We start from the raw sequence: 19,083 nt of genomic DNA, 5'->3' as shown, positions 1-19,083 counted from the left end.
ATAAAAGAAAAATAATTTGTTAAACAAAAACTTTAATAATTGAAAATAAATGTTAATGTCAATGTAGTTACAGATATATTTTTTAACTCTTCTATAATGAAGAGGTTTACTATTTAAATTAATTTATTAATTGCTCAAAATGTTCTTCTTGTACCTCTTGAAAATAAACTAGTTTTGTCCTGAAATTCAACTCACATTTCTTAGTATTATTAGTGTTTTTAGATCTTACAGTATTCAGGCTCTGAAATGCACACCATTCCATTTGAAAGTTAGTAGGTGGTAAGTAATATTTACCATTATTATAATTATAAAAGAAAAATAATTTGTTAAATAAAAACTTTAATAATTGAAAATAAATGTTAATGTCAATATAGTTACAGATATATTTTTTAATTTTTCTATAATGAAGAGGTTTACTATTTAAATTAATTTATTAATTGCTCAAAATGTTCTTCTTGCACCTTTTGAAAATAAACTAGTTTTGTCCTGAAATTCAGCTCACATTTCTTAGTATTATTAGTGTTTTTAGATCGTACAGTATTCAGGCTCTGAAATGCACACCATTCCATTTGAAAGTTAGTAGGTGGTAAGTAATATTTACTATTATTATAATTATAAAAGAAAAATAATTTGTTAAATAAAAACTTAAATAATTGAAAATAAATGTTAATGTCAATGTAGTTACAGACATATTTTTTAACTTTTCTATAATGAAGATTTTCACTATTTAAATGAAATTATTAATTGCTCAAAATGTTCTTCTTGTACCTCTTGAAAATAAACTAGTTTGTCCTGAAATTCAGCTCACATTTCTTAGTATTATTAGTGTTTTTACATCTTACAGTATTCAGGAACTGAAATGCACACCATTCCATTTGAAAGTTAGTAGGTGGTAAGTAATATTTACTATTATTATAATTATAAATGAAAAGTAATTTGTTAAATAAAAACTTTAAATTATTGAAAATAAATGTTAATGTCAATGTAGTTACAGATATATTTTTAACTTTTCTATAATGAAGAGGTTTACTATTTAAATTAATTTATTAATTGCTCAAAATGTTCTTCTTGCACCTTTTGAAAATAAACTAGTTTTGTCCTGAAATTCAGCTCACATTTCTTAGTATTATTAGCGTTTTTAGATCTTACAGTATTCAGGCTCTGATATGCACACCATTCCATTTGAAAGTTAGTAGGTCGTAAATAATATTTACTATTATTATAATTATAAAAGAAAAATAATTTGTTAAATAAAAACTTTAATAATTGAAAACGGATGTTAATGTCAATGTAATTACAGATATATTTTTTAACTTTTCTATAATGAAGAGGTCATGCATGACGGAGATAGTAAAAGATTACCATTATGAAGCAAATTTGAAGACTTTTCCTGTCTCTATCGTTCATGATATCTCTCTCAATATTCAATCTGATCATATCGTTTTGGATTGGTATATTATTATGAATATTTCATAACTTACTGAGGATTATTTCTTCGGGCACGTTACTATACAATGTTATAAAGCAATTATTAAAAAGATGTGTTAGTATAGACTGAAATATGTATAAAAATTAATTAATATAGGTCCACCAATGTATAGTTATGAAGATACCGAATATTATTTCTATTTAACATATATGCTTGGCTGTTAATGTTAATTCGATCTCTCTATGAAACATAACATCAATAACAAAGCTTTACGTGGGTAATATCCTTTCAAGTCAAACAATGAAAACAACATTATGTTAGCTATTATTGACATTTAAACCCATGTTGGCCAACACAAAGTATTTTTATACCTTTGTATTACCACTGTACGTTACTACATGAAAATATAACCATGACAAAAAAAAATCAATAGCAGCAGAATCTTAATATACTCACCGAACGGAAAAAATGCGGGATGTGCTTCGGATTCGTGTCGACGATGAGCTTGAATATTTCCTTTTGTCGGACCTCGCGTAGCACTTGCCGATACGACGCGGGGTTCGCCTGTCTGATATACATTTCCGTCCGGGCCGCCGCGGGGGCCTTAACCAATTCCTGCAGCTTGAACAGTCCTGCAAGCACACACACACACACGGCGCCCTGTATTTTCGCTATTTCGGTCGGTTTGTCAGCTTTTTTTATGTGGTCGGCTATTTAATTCCATGTTCGAGTTTGTTTTATTGCACATGCAAAGATGGGACGATCATTTCGGTTTTGATGTACGTTACTGTGAGCTTGGATTTGGGGGTAGAATATTATTTTTAGTTTGTGGATAACATGCTATTAATAATACACACTATATACATGTAAATAGTGCAGAGATTTTCCAACGTTTCTATAAATTCATGTTATCATTTTTGCTGACAGGAGCAATTTTATATTTGAACGAGCTGTCTTAGCATCACGTGGAAGTGATATCTTCCGGATTGATTTGCATAAAATTCGTCTAAAAATGCAGTCATCACATCAGATATACAATTGTGCTGCTTTGCAAAAAGCAATGTTCAATTTTTGCTGTTTTTATGTACAGTTTAATGAATATAAACACATATAAAAACAAAAAATATACGATAAAATTCAGGTAATAAACTGAAACTTTTATGAAGTGACATAGACACATGATTATGTAAAAACTAGTAACAAAAAATTATGATATTAAAAGCTTTATAGCAGCATATTTTAAAATGTGAAATGACTTTTAAGTCTTCAATATGGTTGACTGAATTTTATTCATCAAACACCGTTTTATTTCCGCAGTAATTTTTACATAAAAACTAGTTTCATTAAGTACTTCAGTTCAACAACAATAAAATAAACGATGAGAAATTTAAAAAATTTACAGTCAAAGCTGCGTCAAGTTAAGGGACGGAATGAAAGCTGAAGTGGGACGACTGCACCAGTGAGATATGAAGAAAAATTAATGGTTCCTGGTTGACTGAATAATAAAATCATGCATTTTAAGAAAATTAGAGCATAAAAGCTGAAAGCTCAGTCTAATTACTAAAATGCGGATCGTCTATGGAAAGCTTAAATGTTTTGTAACTTCTAACCTTTTCCCCCAACTAGCGGCACTGAAATAAAAGTACCCTAGTCAATTTATTTCTTATAAAACCTATTATCGTGATTCTTTGACATAATTAGGTCGGTGTATGGTAAAAATACTCTTCTTCTTTGTAAAGTAAGTGGAATATTAATAAATTCAGAATGAATTTTCAAATTAAGCATAACTTTTTATTCTTACAAATCTGTATAATATCCTTTATAATTTTAGTGTTGGGTCGTAAGACAAGTCATAAGCTGTGATTTACTTTATTGCTTTAACATTATAGGTCATACAACAAATTTATGAGCTGTAATAAACTTAACTTTATTACTAGATACGTGCATATATCGATAATAACATCCCTACTTATTATTTAGGGGTAATAATAGAGTTTAATAGTTAAATTGGGTCTCTCAAGTTATAGAATCATCTATGTATTGGAGGGGTTGCGCATTCGCCATTTTTAACAACAGTTGTAAAAATGGTGAATGCGAAACAAAAAAATTAATTAAAATATTCAAACGAATTAGGATAAAATATTTGAAAACATAAAATTAATTACCTTTTGGATGTAGTTGTAATTATACAATTTGTTTGAGCATTCACGATATTTAAACATTTATTAAACATCAAAATCATACTTTTTATAGTATTTTAAAGGTTACTTTACTGATTAATTGAATAAAAGTAAATAGTACCTGTTAAAAATGGATCTAACAGTGGATAAAATATATTAGTCTTAATATAATCAACTTAATCTTAGAATTTGTTTAATAGTAATTAATTTTTGATTGGTGCGCATTCGCCATTTTTAGCAACCGTTGTAAAAATGGTGAATGCGAAACAAAAAACTTAATTAAAATATTCAAATGAATTAGGATGAAATATTTGAAAACATAAAATTAATTGCCTTTTGGATGTAGTTGTAATTATACAATTTGTTTACGCATTCACGATGTTTAAACATTTATTAAACATCAAAATCATATTTTTTATAGTATTTTAAAGGTTACTCTAATGATTAATTTAAAAAAAAATAATTAGTACCTGTTAAAAATAAATAAAACAGTGGATAAATTAAATTACTTTTAATATAATCAACTTATTCTTAGAATTTGTTTAATAGTAATTAATTACATATAAAATTTATTAAAAAGTTAAATTTAGTGGTCATTTTATGCTGTACAATGTATATTTGTTAAATTACAAAACTTTCCGTCCAGTTTTCGCAATCTAGAATATTGAAAGGGAAGGTACATGCGGGGGAAGCCATAATAACCACTGAAATTTGCGCTAACAGTATAACAAAGGCCGAATTTGAAATTGAAAACTGGTATCACAGGGCACACGTGTTTGACAATGAAGACATTGTTTCTCTCATAATAAATTACATGAAGACACTGATAGTGACTCTTGTTTAGAGATAATTAATGGTTGTGGACTAATTATTTAGAATTAAAATACTTTAGTACTAAAATTATAACTAGATATTTTGGTATTTCGAGAAGACAAATTAACAGCAGTTAATTCAACATTCATTAAATATAGGTGATAGTTTTATCATTATACATTTTATTAATGAATGTACATTACATTATATTAATAATTATATTACTCTCTATTTACCTAAATAATTTAAACAATGTTAATTTTAAGATTTGTTTATGGAGTAAAATGTAAAATTTGAAAGTTTATTAAGCAAAATTCAAAAGTTTCTTATAATAAAGTAATTAAACTAAGATTTGTTAAATTATTATTTATAAAAAATTTTATTATTTTATTTTATATTAATTCTCCCATTTTTTCTCAATAGAAAATATTATAGAATATTGACAATTTTATTCTCTTATATTAAAAATGTTCATTTTAATGTTTGCAAAATTTAATTTTATTTCTATGAATTTATTTATATTAAAATTTTACTATTTTGGAGTTCTCCTATTTTTTTCTTTTTCTATCTCTATAAAATGTATATTTGAAATATTCAATATAGAGAAAAAAAATATTTGTTCTATTTATTTTTATTTCTATTAATTTATTTATATAAAATTTTACTACTTTAGAGTTCTCCAATTTTTTTATATAGACAATATTATAAAATGTACATCATTTTATTCGTTTATATTCAAAATATTCAATATAAATAAATATTCAATATAAATTCACTATTCAATATTTAAGACTATTTGAAAAATGTAAAATTTGAAAGTTTATTAAACAAAATTGAAAAGATTTTGGCAGTTGAAATAAAAAACACATTTATTTGAGTGATTTCACTTAAATTCACTGTTCAGTACTTAAGACTATTTGAAAAATGTAATATTTGAAAGTTTATTACACATAATTTAAAAAATTCTTGAAATAAATTGATTAAATTAAGATTTGTTCTTAAAATATGAATGTGTAAAATGTTATAGCAATAAGGCAATTAATTTAATGTGTTAAATTAAACTCTTATTGCACTATATAAATTTGATAAGCATAAATTTTAAACTTCTATTTTTTAATAACTAAATTTAAAATATTTTTGTAATAAAGCAGTCGAACTAAAAACACATTTATTTGAATGATTTCACTTTTATTTTTTAAAAACTAGATCCGAAATAGTTTTATAATAAGACAATTGAACTAAAAACATATTTATTTGAATGATTTTCACTTAAATTCACTGTTCAATATTTAAGAGTATTTGAAAAATTTGAAATTTCAAAGTTTATTAAACGAAATTTAAAAAATTCTTGTAATAAATTGATTAAACTAAAATTTTTTCTTAAAATATGAATGTGTAAAATGTTATAACAGTAAGGCAATTAATTTAATGTATTAATTAAAATTCTTATTGCAATAAATGAATTTAATAAGTACATTAAACATTAAACATCAGTTTTTAAATAACATTATTTAAAATATTTTTGTAATAAACCAATTGATCTAAAAATGTGTTTATTTGAGTGATTCCATTTAAATTCACTGTTAAATATGTAAATAAATTTGAAAAATGTCAGATTTGTTGTTTAAAATTTAATAAAATTGACCAATATCCAACTCAACAATTAAATTGAAAAACCAGCTTATTTAAATTATTTTTGTGATATATTCATTCAATTTTTGTATTTATTCATTAAATAATAAAATCAATATGCAATTAGGTTATTAATTTGTAAAATTAGAACTACATAATTACATTTGCTAAAAATGTCTAAATTGACTGTAAAAGGTCGTAAATTTTTATCGACATTTTGAAGTAGCGGTAAACAGGAATTTCCAGACGAATTCCCCTGGAAGGTCCGCATCCTGACCAATATTCATTCTCTATTTACCAATTCCACTTAAACCACAACGACCCGAATATTCGATTCTTACGCGCCGACGACGAAATCATCGGCCTAACGAGGTGCTGCATCCGATCTGACCGAAATGTCGGGAATGCCGACTTACCGTAATCCTCCTCGTATATAATGGCCACCTTGGTCCAATTCAGGAACGTCATCAGGTCCTTGAACGCCTTGTTCATGTGCTCCTGGCTCGGATGCAAATTGATCGACAGCTCTTTTGATATTGGCTCGAAGTCGACGCGGGCCTCCAGATGTGGAACGTCCAGCGCCTCGCAGATACTCTGGATGTGGGCGCCCAATATCGGGTCGGACGGGCCGAATATCGCCTGCACGCCGAATTCCATCTGACGACAAGCTGCAAATAAATTCGGACGATTTAGCTAATCCAGTTGTGACCGCCTTTACTGGAAATCGATCATGGGGTTATATTAAGGGTAGTAGTCAAGACGACCGCAGAATATCCGGGACATTATTACTTGGATCAGGCTTGGATCCCTGTTAACCTTTTTTTTGCTGGCGTATATTATTTTATTGGGACAAATAAATAGGCTGATATCACATTTCCACATGTAATCAATTAACAAGAAAAAATGTCACAAATACAATATGATGGATTATAATTCAATTAATAATTATCTTTTATGTTTTATTGTATTTTAATTTTTTATGATTTCACAAGCTGAAATTAATTAACAACTGCAACAGAAATATTTGAGAACCTTAAGTAGTTTGGAACAAAAATGTCCAACTATAAAGTAATATAGAAAAGTTTAACTCTCATCATTAAAAGAATAAGATGCTAAATTTGACCATATATTGTATAAATATATTATTTAGGATTATGTGATACAGTGTGGTTCAGGCTATATAAGGCCTCAAGAAAAATGAATTGGAACAAATTTAATTTGTTTGGGGTATACCATATTAAATACCAAATTCCTTTGGTTAAACATGATGACGGAAACATTATGGTTTGGGAATGCTTTTCACGATCTAAAGTTGGACCCTTAATTCAAGTGGAGGGTAAAATGGATCGTTTTTAATACAGGGAGACATTGGAAAACACCATGTTTCCATTTAGTGAGGAAGAAATGTCTTTTTGGTGTATATTTCATCAAGACAACGATCCCAAATACACATCTAAAATTAATCGAAATATTTTAATTTTTTATGAATATTAATAAAATATTCCATTCTTTTTTCCAGACAAAATTGACTTTTTATTTAAAAAGTTATAGAGATTGACGATAGAAGTGAAAACTTCGAAATTTTAGTATTAAAATTTGAAATTACATAATGTTTGAATTAAAATTATCAACATCAATCTGGTTTTCACATATATTGACACTCCGAGAAACAATTACATGTTTTTTATTATTAGTACAATTCAATTGAATTAACAATTAATATACAATCATATTATTTATGTATAGTATTTGTATTTACTTAAATTTCAATGTACTTGATTTTTAACTTTATTTTAATGTTTGCATTATTGTCATAATTAATTTCAACAATACTTAGCATGTCGGTGACGCAAACCCATAAGATTCTCCCCTACCAAAAAGTGCCCAACACTGGTAAAGAAGTTTTCGTTTAGTAAATTAGATTTGCACCAGATTGGGGAAAATATTAAGTAACATTTGTAACAAGTAATTAAATATTCTTGATTTTTTTCCACCACGGTATATCAATATATTTTAATTAAAATATTTGTTAATCACCTTCTGACATAAGATAATATTTTAATTTAGAAACGTCGTAAAACTATTCCCGAAAAATATTATGGAATCTTGAATTGAAGGAGACGTTCATTTAAAGGAATTTTTAGTCATTAACATCACTATTTTTTCTTTGATTCATTCAGTTTAAGTAATGTAAGTGCAAAAGATTTTAACTGAAAACTATGACGTTCTTTATACAGGGTGAGTCAGAACTAGTTTTAACAATAAGGGGTGATTCTACAGCTAATTTAGAGTTTTTTGAACACTACATTGCTTTATCTAAAAATTATTAGTTTTAGAGATATCTGATATTTTGTAAATTTGGACAATAATCACGTAAAAGAATATCTTTTTCTAAATTACTAGAAAGTAATTAAGTATATTTAAACAATTATATTTTTAATAGATAGTATATACATTGTCACATTATTTAAAAAAAAACCCTCAGAAAATTCAATACAAAAACTAAAATAAATTATTATTAATGACTTGTTAAATTCATCATATTTTTTTTAATTTTACTATACACTTTGCAAATTGTTTAAAAACTTCTTTCATTGATTTATAATATGTTCATAAAAAACTAGATTTTTCTGTAGGACATTTGTAAGAAACATACATGTTTTGGTTTACCTTACAATTAGACAGTAAGTGAGAATAAGACATGACAAATCAGTTTCCAAACAAAAATATTATTTGTTGATTTGGTATTTAAATAGAAATTATTTCATTTGAAAAAATTTGATGAGAGATAATTCCGTAAAGAAGTACTTTTAGAATAGATATTTATGATTAATTTGTCTTATATACCGTATTGAATTGTAATTCTTGTTTACAGTTCTGTCATTGGATAATATATTAATTTGGAAATGACGTAATGAATATATTTTTTACTAATTGGGGTTCCTGTCTATTACAATTCCCCAAAAATATATGGAATATTGAATTATTCATTGCTTGGAGATTATATTATGAAATAATAGGCAAATAATAGGCAATATGTACATTTTGTAACGTAATAATCTCTTCAATTAAGTCATTTAGATATATACTCACTGACAAAGTAATTGCAACACCAAGAAGGAGGTGTTCAAATTTAATATTGCACCGCCCTGTATATGCAAATATTATATAATTTCAATTATAATACAATTTTAATAAAATTGTTAATTTCATTAATAAATAGATTTTTTTAAATTAATTCTGATATTAAAATTCTGCCTTATTATAAATATCAGAAACGTTGGGCGCCAATTATTTTGATAATTTCAGTTTCTCCTCAACATATTCCAAATTTAATACGGTTCTAATAAAATCGTTTATTTCTAATAATAATTTAGTCAATTTTTCTATTAGATATTTGTTATTAAAGCACTAAATTAAAACTAATATTCAAAAGTTGGGCGCCAATGGTATTTGATAATTTTAATTTCTTCACAATATATTTCAAATTTAATATAATTTCAATAAATTCGTTAGTTTAATTAATAAATAAGTTAAATAAGATTGGAAATAATAAATATTTTAATCATTCAATACTATAATGGAATTCTTCTGCTTTAAACAAATACAGAGGTGGCCAAAGAAATAGTACACAGTTTAAAATCATACATTTTCATAAAAGGATTTAAGTCAAATTTTGTCATGTCACGCACACAGTATTGGTAGAAAGTAGAGCAACTTTAAAAATGTGTAAATTGTTACCACCCTGTATATACAAATCTAATATAATTTATACCAATTATGAACACACTGTATACAAACATATCGGTGAATATTTCTTGTATTAAAAATAATTCTGTTAGTTACAAATCAAAAAACTAAATATTCAGGTGGCAAAAAGTAGAGTAACTTTTTACTAAACTAATCTCTACAAAATTCACAATAATTTGTAATTCTACAGTATACACCAAAGTAAACTGAGTTAAATTATTTAAATTTAAATTATTTTATTTTAGCACAATCTAAATAAACTTCATTATTCGTTTTTTTTGTTGTTTTAAAAACTTCTTGATGTTGTCTTTGTCACTGAGTATACAAATATTGAGTTAAAAATTACGGTATCCTTTGCAAATATCATTTTTTGTTGTCCAAATATATGATTTTATCCAATTTAATGTTTTCTTTTATCTCATTTTTTTAACACAACAATTTAAATGTGGATATTCAAAATTCCTAATTGTGTTGATGTGGAAAACATTCAACTGTAAAAAATTAACAAAAGCAAAATTGAATTAACGTAAATTCTAAACATTATTTAAAATTAATGGAATGTTAATTGAAATCAACAGCATTCTGAAACAAACACCCACTGAAATTTGTAATTATTGTACTATTGGCAGAAAAATTGGTAAAAGTATAAAACATGTAAAATCGATATTACAATAAGTCTCTTTTATCTAATTGCACCTGCATACACGATCTTATTGGCATTATACCGATAATTTATGTTCAACCAGCGGAATATTTCTTGAATGTGAAATTCTGAAAGCAATAAATCATCAATTATTACGTCGGTGTGTGGATGTGAGAGGGAAAGACATCCACACAGCCATTTCTATTTTTAGATGTTTTCAAAACCACAAACGGATTCACATTTCGTATTGTATTGATGGTAATGTATGGAAATTCGATTGTGATAAATCGTACTTTCTAGTTTAATATTTATATTTCGATCTACTATTAACCGAACAAATAGAGTGGTAAAGTAGTAAACGATTTTAATGTTTGATCCCCAAACCACGATACACAACGTCAAATATTGATGGAATAAAAAATCACCACACAAAGATCAGCATTTAAAGAAAACAAAACCGTAAAGCAAAACGCAAAGTGCCAAATGATTTTATCAGTCGTTCCAAGGAAACCGTTTCAAATCGGTCTAATTTTTAAAGTAGTTGTTGGCGTCGGGAAAGATAAATTCCGACGTTTTGCAAAAACAAAGTATCTCTCCGGAGACCAGTGCGAGTTCGGATGCGGAAATTCAAATAACGTGATCAGGATTTATAGACATAAGCGGACTGTAAACGTATAACGTCGGACCGGGAACGTGACCGAAATGCATTTTCTTCCCCAAATCCGCAAATCTTTGGGCCAGTTTTTTTTTTTGTCGGCTGTTTATTCTCGTTTTCAATCTTGTCTCGGCGTTTTTTAACGTCGATTGTGGGGATAAAACGCCATATTAATTAAATAAAATTCGTTCAGACACACAAAAACGATTTTAGCAGCAAAGGCGAAAGTAACAAAGCTCAGCAAAGGTGTGAACATTTAAAGGTTGCAGAGGATTCACCGCAAACCGACTACTGACGTGTTCCGGGGGTGATATATTACACTGCGTCGGTAACCACCAACATATCTCGGATATTGTTCTATACTTAAAGCTGAGCTTTAATTTATATAAATCGGTTTCCACCGTTCTGCAACGGGAGGAAATTTATATCTGCGGACACTGTGTGGGACCATGGAAGACATAAATACAAAAGATTTTAATTAATGTACTCGTATTTATAGCTATTGGCATCTTTACTACATTTAAAATAAACTTTAACTTTAGTAAAAAGTGACATTAGTTTAGACAGGGTTTAGTCTCTTCAATTCCCCAACAAAATGAGTAAAATCATTGATAAAAGATGGTATATTCGACATGAAGTTGTAGTAAGTTATATGTTGATGACCCATAAGCTCTAAGTATGGGTCGAAGTGGTACGTTTTTCTTATGTATTTAGGGTATTCCATATAAATGAGGTATGATTTGATTAATTGAATTTGGATGACTGTTGGTGTAGACGACTCTCTTCATCAGGTGGTTGGTGTTTCATAACTTTTTCTGTGTTGGATCTTCAGTCAGTTTTTATAATCCTTTGCTTTCATTATAACAGTTGCATTTCCTTTATGTTTTACACAATAATTAATTATAAAATAATACATTATACGAGTATAGTACTGTAAGATAAATATACTTTTCAGTTTTGTTTAAAATATTAATTTCATATGGTAAACTATTCGAGTTATAATTACGTAAAAAATTAAATCAATAAATATTATTACAATATTAATATTTTAAATCATTGAAATTTGATCATATATATTATATGTTCTGGATTTATATTTTATTTCATAAATTTATTCCTAAATATCAATTTTCAGTTAATTTCAACTATTTTTAATTTTTACTTGGATATTTCCTATTGTATTATAAAATCTCCTTATTTAATATGTTTTAAAGTAATGAATGTATGTCATAACTAATTAGGAGAAATTATTCCAATTTTTTCTAGTATTTTAAAATACATTACATTTTTTAAATATATTACTATTAATAATTTTCAATTCTTGAACTAATAAACAACGAGAAAAATGTTGATTTTAATTCTCAGAAGTATACGGTACATACAATTTGTTTATTCATGTAATCCACTGCTGAAAGAATTAGGTGTAAATTAAATATTAATATGTATGAGTCTGAAAACAGAGAAAAAGAAAGATAACCCAAGATATCTAAATCCGGTGAGTATTGTACGTGTGGAAGCAATTCCTATTCCAACTCATTGATTAACAATGAGGTAGTTGCTGATGTGATGTCTTGTTGAAACAAAACGTTCTTTGGCTTAATTCTATCAGCTATACGATGTAATAAGTTAGCATAATATTCGGGATTTTTGTCTGGAAAACAATTGATGAAAAATATGGCTGCAGAAGAAGCTGTCAGCCTGACGTATTTCAGCTTGCAGCTCATAGTTTTGAGTGTTCTTTCGTTTTATGTATGAACTGACGTACTCATGTTTCATCCATGATTATGAATCAACGTAAGAAGTCGACTTTATTGCTGTAACCTTGTAAACTCATTTATCTTGATCGTACAACTAACATGGTCATTTCATTTGTTGAGCGTATGCAATCTTAGTAGTTCGTATGGTCTCTTTCACATTAATAATTGTTTAGATTTCAATAAATTATAATCTAGACTGAAATTTTTGTAGGATATAGATGTTCAACGAATAAAACAACAATGCTGCATAAGGTTGAACAATCATATTTATAAACTTACTATCTATAGAAATTCATTTAGCAATATCCAAGAAGATCACTCCTGTACTTTTTTTCCTATTAAAACTAAAATTGATTACTTTAACATTTTTTATTACTTGCAGTCCAATCTAAATCTTAACCGTTAATTGAATACTATTTTAAGAGGATATTGCTTAAGTAACAACAACTTTTCAACCATTTTATTGAGGAAAAAAATTGGCTGATGGGATGTAATCTTGGGGAAACGACCATTGTGTCCATATAAATCTTAGAAAAGTTAACTTTGTGAAGAATATTGCCAGTTCGTATAGTCTCTTTTACACAAATAATTGTTGTCAAAGTAGAAGAATATTTCACTAGATTAGAATCTAGATTGAATCTGGTGTTTTATATAGAGATTTGACAAATAAAATAATTGTACTACATAAAGTAGAACCAGTATTGTTCATACTTATGAATTTACTATCCATAGAAATTTGTTTAGGCAATATATGAGAAACTCTAGTAATATGAATGAAGATTGTCCCGGTGCCTTCCTTCCTGTTGAAGCCACTGTTGGTTACTTCAACATCCTGTATGACTTGAAGATCAGCAAAGTAGTCGAATCTAAATCTAAACTCTTCATTGGAAACTATTTCAAGAGAATATTGCTTATTTCCAGTGACAAGAAGTCTTCTAGCAATTTTATTGATCAAAAAAATTGGCTGTAGAATGTCATCTTGGGGAAACGACCATTGCCTCATTCTAAACCTCGGAAAAGTTACCTTTGTGTAGAATTTTGGCAGTTCGTACAGTCCCTTTTACACTAATAATTGTTGTCAAAGTAGAAGAAGATTTCACTAGATTAGTATCTAGATTGAATCTGTTGTTTTATACAGAGATTTGACAAATAAAACAATTGTACTACATAAAGTAGAACCAATATTTTTTATACTTATGAATTTACTATCCATAAAAATTTGTTTAAGCAATATATGAGAAACTCTAGTAATATGAATGAAGATTGTCCCTGTGCCTTCCTTCCTGTTGAAGCCACTGTTGGTTACTTCAACATCCTGTATTACTTGAAGATCAGCAGAGTATTAGAATCTAAATTTAAACTGTTAGTTGGAAACTATTTCAAGAGGATGTTGCTTATGTCTAGTGACAACAAGTCTTTTATCAAATTTATTTATCAAAAAAGTTGGCTGATAGAACATGTCTTTTAGCAATTTTATTGATTAAAAAAGTTGGCTGATAGAATGTCATCTTGGAGAAACGCCCATTGTCTCATTCTAAACCTCGAAAAAGTTACCTTTGTGTAGAATTTTGGCAGTTAGTACAGTCCCTTTTACACTAATAATTGTTGTCAAAGTAGAAGAAGATTTCACTAGATTAGTATCTAGATTGAATCTGTTGTTTTATACAGAGATTTGACAAATAAAACAATTGTACTACATAAAGTAGAATCAATATTTTTTATACTTATGAATTTACTATCCATAAAAATTTGTTTAAGCAATATATGAGAAACTCTAGTAATATGAATGAAGATTGTCCCTGTGCCTTCCTTCCTGTTGAAGCCACTGTTGGTTACTTCAACATCCTGTATTACTTGAAGATCAGCAGAGTATTAGAATCTAAATTTAAACTGTTAGTTGGAAACTATTTCAAGAGGATATTGCTTATGTCTAGTGACAACAAGTCTTTTACCAAATTTATTTGTCAAAAAAGTTGGCTGATAGAACATGTCTTTTAGCAATTTTATTGATTAAAAAAGTTGGCTGATAGAATGTCATCTTGGAGAAACGCCCATTGTCTCATTCTAAACCTCGAAAAAGTTACCTTTGTGTAGAATTTTGGCAGTTAGTACAGTCCCTTTTACACTAATAATTGTTGTCAAAGTAGAAGAAGATTTCACTAGATTAGTATCTAGATTGAATCTGTTGTTTTATACAGAGATTTGACAAATAAAACAATTGTACTACATAAAGTAGAATCAATATTTTTTATACTTATGAATTTACTATCCATAAAAATTTGTTTAAGCAATATATGAGAAACTCTAGTAATATGAATGAAGATTGTCCCTGTGTCTTCCTTCCTGTTGAAGCCACTGTTGGTTACTTCAACATCCTGTATTACTTGAAGATCAGCAGAGTATTAGAATCTAAATTTAAACTGTTAGTTGGAAACTATTTCAAGAGGATATTGCTTATGTCTAGTGACAACAAGTCCTTTACCAAATTTATTTGTCAAAAAAGTTGGCTGATAGAACATGTCTTTTAGCAATTTTATTGATTAAAAAAGTTGGCTGATAGAATGTCATCTTGGAGAAACGCCCATTGCCTCATTCTAAACCTCGGAAAAGTTACCTTTGTGTAGAATTTTGGCAGTTCGTACAGTCCCTTTTACACTAATAATTGTTGTCAAAGTAGAAGAAGATTTCACTAGATTAGTATCTAGATTGAATCTGTTGTTTTATACAGAGATTTGACAAATAAAACAATTGTACTACATAAAGTAGAACCAATATTTTTTATACTTATGAATTTACTATCCATAAAAATTTGTTTAAGCAATATATGAGAAACTCTAGTAATATGAATGAAGATTGTCCCTGTGCCTTCCTTCCTGTTGAAGCCACTGTTGGTTACTTCAACATCCTGTATTACTTGAAGATCAGCAGAGTATTAGAATCTAAATTTAAACTGTTAGTTGGAAACTATTTCAAGAGGATGTTGCTTATGTCTAGTGACAACAAGTCTTTTACCAAATTTATTTATCAAAAAAGTTGGCTGATAGAACATGTCTTTTAGCAATTTTATTGATTAAAAAAGTTGGCTGATAGAATGTCATCTTGGAGAAACGCCCATTGTCTCATTCTAAACCTCGAAAAAGTTACCTTTGTGTAGAATTTTGGCAGTTAGTACAGTCCCTTTTACACTAATAATTGTTGTCAAAGTAGAAGAAGATTTCACTAGATTAGTATCTAGATTGAATCTGTTGTTTTATACAGAGATTTGACAAATAAAACAATTGTACTACATAAAGTAGAATCAATATTTTTTATACTTATGAATTTACTATCCATAAAAATTTGTTTAAGCAATATATGAGAAACTCTAGTAATATGAATGAAGATTGTCCCTGTGTCTTCCTTCCTGTTGAAGCCACTGTTGGTTACTTCAACATCCTGTATTACTTGAAGATCAGTACAGTAGTAGAATCTAAATCTAAACTGTTAGTTGGAAACTATTTCAAGAGAATATTGCTTATGTCTAGTGACAACAAGTCTTTTATCAATTTTATTGATTAAAAAAGTTGGCTGATAGAATGTCATCTTGAGGAAACGACCATTGTCTTATTCTAAACTTCAGAAAAGTTAACTTTGTGAAGAATTTTGTTAGTTCTTATTAGTCTTTTTTACACTAATAATTGTTGTCAAAGTAGAAGAAGATTTCACTAGATTAGGATCTAGATTGAATCTGTTGTTGTATATAGATTTTGACAAATAAAACAATAGTACGACATAAAATAGAACCAGTATTTTTCATACTCACGAATTCACTATCCACAGAAATATGTTTAAGCAATATATGAGAAACTCTAGTAATATGAATGAAGATTGTCCCTGTGCCTTCCTTCCTGTTGAGGCCACTGTTGGTTACTTCAACATCCTGTATTACTTGAAGATCAGCAGAGTATTAGAATCTAAATCTATACTGTTAGTTGGAAACTATTTCAAGAGAATATTGCTTATGTCTAGTGACAACAAGTCTTTTATCAATTTTATTGAACAAAAAAGTTGGCTGATAGAATGTCATCTTAAGGAAACGACCATTGTCTCATTCTAAACCTCAGAAAAGTTTGTGAAGAATTTTGTCAGTTTTCACACTAATAATTGTTGTCAAAGTAGAAGATTTCACTAGATTAGAATCTAGATTGAATCTGTTGTTAGATATAGAGGTTTTATAAATAAAACAATTATACTACATATAGTTGAACAAGTATTTTCCATGTTTATGAACTTACTGCCCATAGAAATTTGTTTAAGCAGTACATAAGAAACTCTATAAATGAAGATAACCCCTGTGCCTTCCTTCCTGTTGAAACACTGTTGGTTCAACATCCTGTATTACTTAAAGATCAACAGAGTTGTCGAATTTAAATATAAACTGTTTCAAGAAGATATTACTTAAGTAACAACAACCTTTCAATCATTTTATTAAACAACAAAAGTTACCTGATGAGATATAATTTTGGGGAAATGATCATTGTTTCTTAACAATCCTTAGAAAAGTTAACTTTGTGAAGAACTACTCTTGAGACTCACATTTCTAATATTTCTATATAACATATAGATATGAATTAGAAATAAAAGGAATAGTAAAGAAAAGTTAAACATAAACTCTGTTTTAAAATTTCTTTGTACATATTTATCTTGAATAAACCAATTTATTTGAAGAAGCTTCATTTCAGTGTAATTAGTAAGTGTATATTATAAATATACCATGACATTGTAAAAATTAAGTCATTAATTGCAGTTAATTTAAAATTATAATTTTTTAAAATTTAATTAGATTAATATTTAAAAAATTTAACAAAAGCAGAAGGGTTGTTTTCAATTAGAAACAACCCCTTAATTCACATCGTGAAACGAAAGCTTGTTTAGATTATAAATAAAAAATATTTTGGGATAAATCAAAAAGTGGAATTTCAGGAACAAAATTTATTGTTTTCATTCGGCCCCAACGTTCCAGGAAAATGTCCGTAAGCATCGTACACGTGGCCGCAGAGCAATTAATAAAACAGAAAACCCATTAACATGGTAATATATCCGCCGTTAAAAAATCATCAGATAACCAACCGCTATTTGAATTCGATAGAAAATTTATGAGAAGAGCAATTCTCATTTGGTAAATCGACAATGGGGGCCGCGGCATTACCATCTGGCCCTGCCCCCGTATGAAGGATGTTAAATATGAAAACGGGGGTGAAAAATACGTCGATGTAAGTGGCGAAAGGTTGGCTTGCATGTATAAATTGTCGAACCGACTCGAAAATAACGAGCGACTCAACGGCCCCGGCACCTGTGAACCGGTCCAGGAAATTAGGGACCGACCTAATAGGGTTACCGTCGAGGAAATTCGCCCTTATGCGCGGGACCTGTTTGATTTTCTCAGTAAATATAATTTGGGTAATTGGAGTTTTATTTATGCGAGACTGCGATGGGAAGCATGTGTTCATTTTGTAAATTGATTTTTAAATTAATAAGCTCAATAATTCACTCCTCTTATTTGGGTTTATTCTATCTAATTTATAATTTATTTTAACGTGATCTTCACTGCTAATTGGAACGTTCAACGTTGTTGGTTTCAAGTCGAAACTTTCAGGACGTCATAATTTGATTCGCAAATGAAAAGATATTGAATAGTTATGATTGAGAGCAATTAATTTTATTGACTGCCTTTTATATTACTGAAATTACAATTTTAATTAAAATTTCTGAAGCTTGTTATAAAATTGTTATCGATATTTTGATTACAGGTCAATTTTATTATTTATGAAAATTATTCTAACGTTGATTTTGTGTCACCATTATTAGTTTTTGCAAATTAATTTGTGTAACATGAAACAATTAAATTATATGTAAATAAGCTGAATAAATAGTTAAATTTTAAACAAACATGCGCAATTTGTAAATCAATTATCGGAACAATGTTTGATTTAACTATTGTATTAATTTTGTTTAACTAATGAATAAATTTGTTTCGAATTGTAATAATAACAAGTTTACAGGTGTAAAATATTCGTATATTGAGCATAAAATAAAAATATCACATCATTTCATTAAAAGAACGATTCTTTTAAATTTAAATTAATTTTATAATTATTAAATGTCTAAATATTACGTACCTCCCTTTATTTACACAGTTTGAGGAGGATTTCCAATTTAAACAGAAGGAATGTGCTGGATAAAAA

General features: G+C 28.0%; 1 protein-coding gene across 1 annotated transcript in view; it reads right to left on the bottom strand.

Moving 5' to 3' along the window:
- LOC109602466 (glutamate receptor ionotropic, kainate 1) overlaps positions 1–19,083 on the bottom strand; it is a 309,420-nt gene that overhangs the window by 80,695 nt on the left and 209,642 nt on the right. Inside the window, exons 4-5 of the mRNA XM_049962522.1 lie at positions 6,471–6,722; positions 1,886–2,061 (exon numbers count right to left, since the gene is read on the bottom strand). Of these exons, the coding sequence (XP_049818479.1) occupies positions 1,886–2,061; positions 6,471–6,722 (428 nt within the window). The remainder of the gene's footprint in view (positions 1–1,885; positions 2,062–6,470; positions 6,723–19,083) is intronic.

Source organism: Aethina tumida, chromosome 2 (assembly GCF_024364675.1).
Source record: "Aethina tumida isolate Nest 87 chromosome 2, icAetTumi1.1, whole genome shotgun sequence".
Taxonomy (NCBI): Eukaryota; Metazoa; Arthropoda; class Insecta; order Coleoptera; family Nitidulidae; genus Aethina; species Aethina tumida.
The sequence above is the reverse complement of the archived record's forward strand: the minus strand, read 5'-3'. Positions and strand labels throughout refer to the sequence as shown.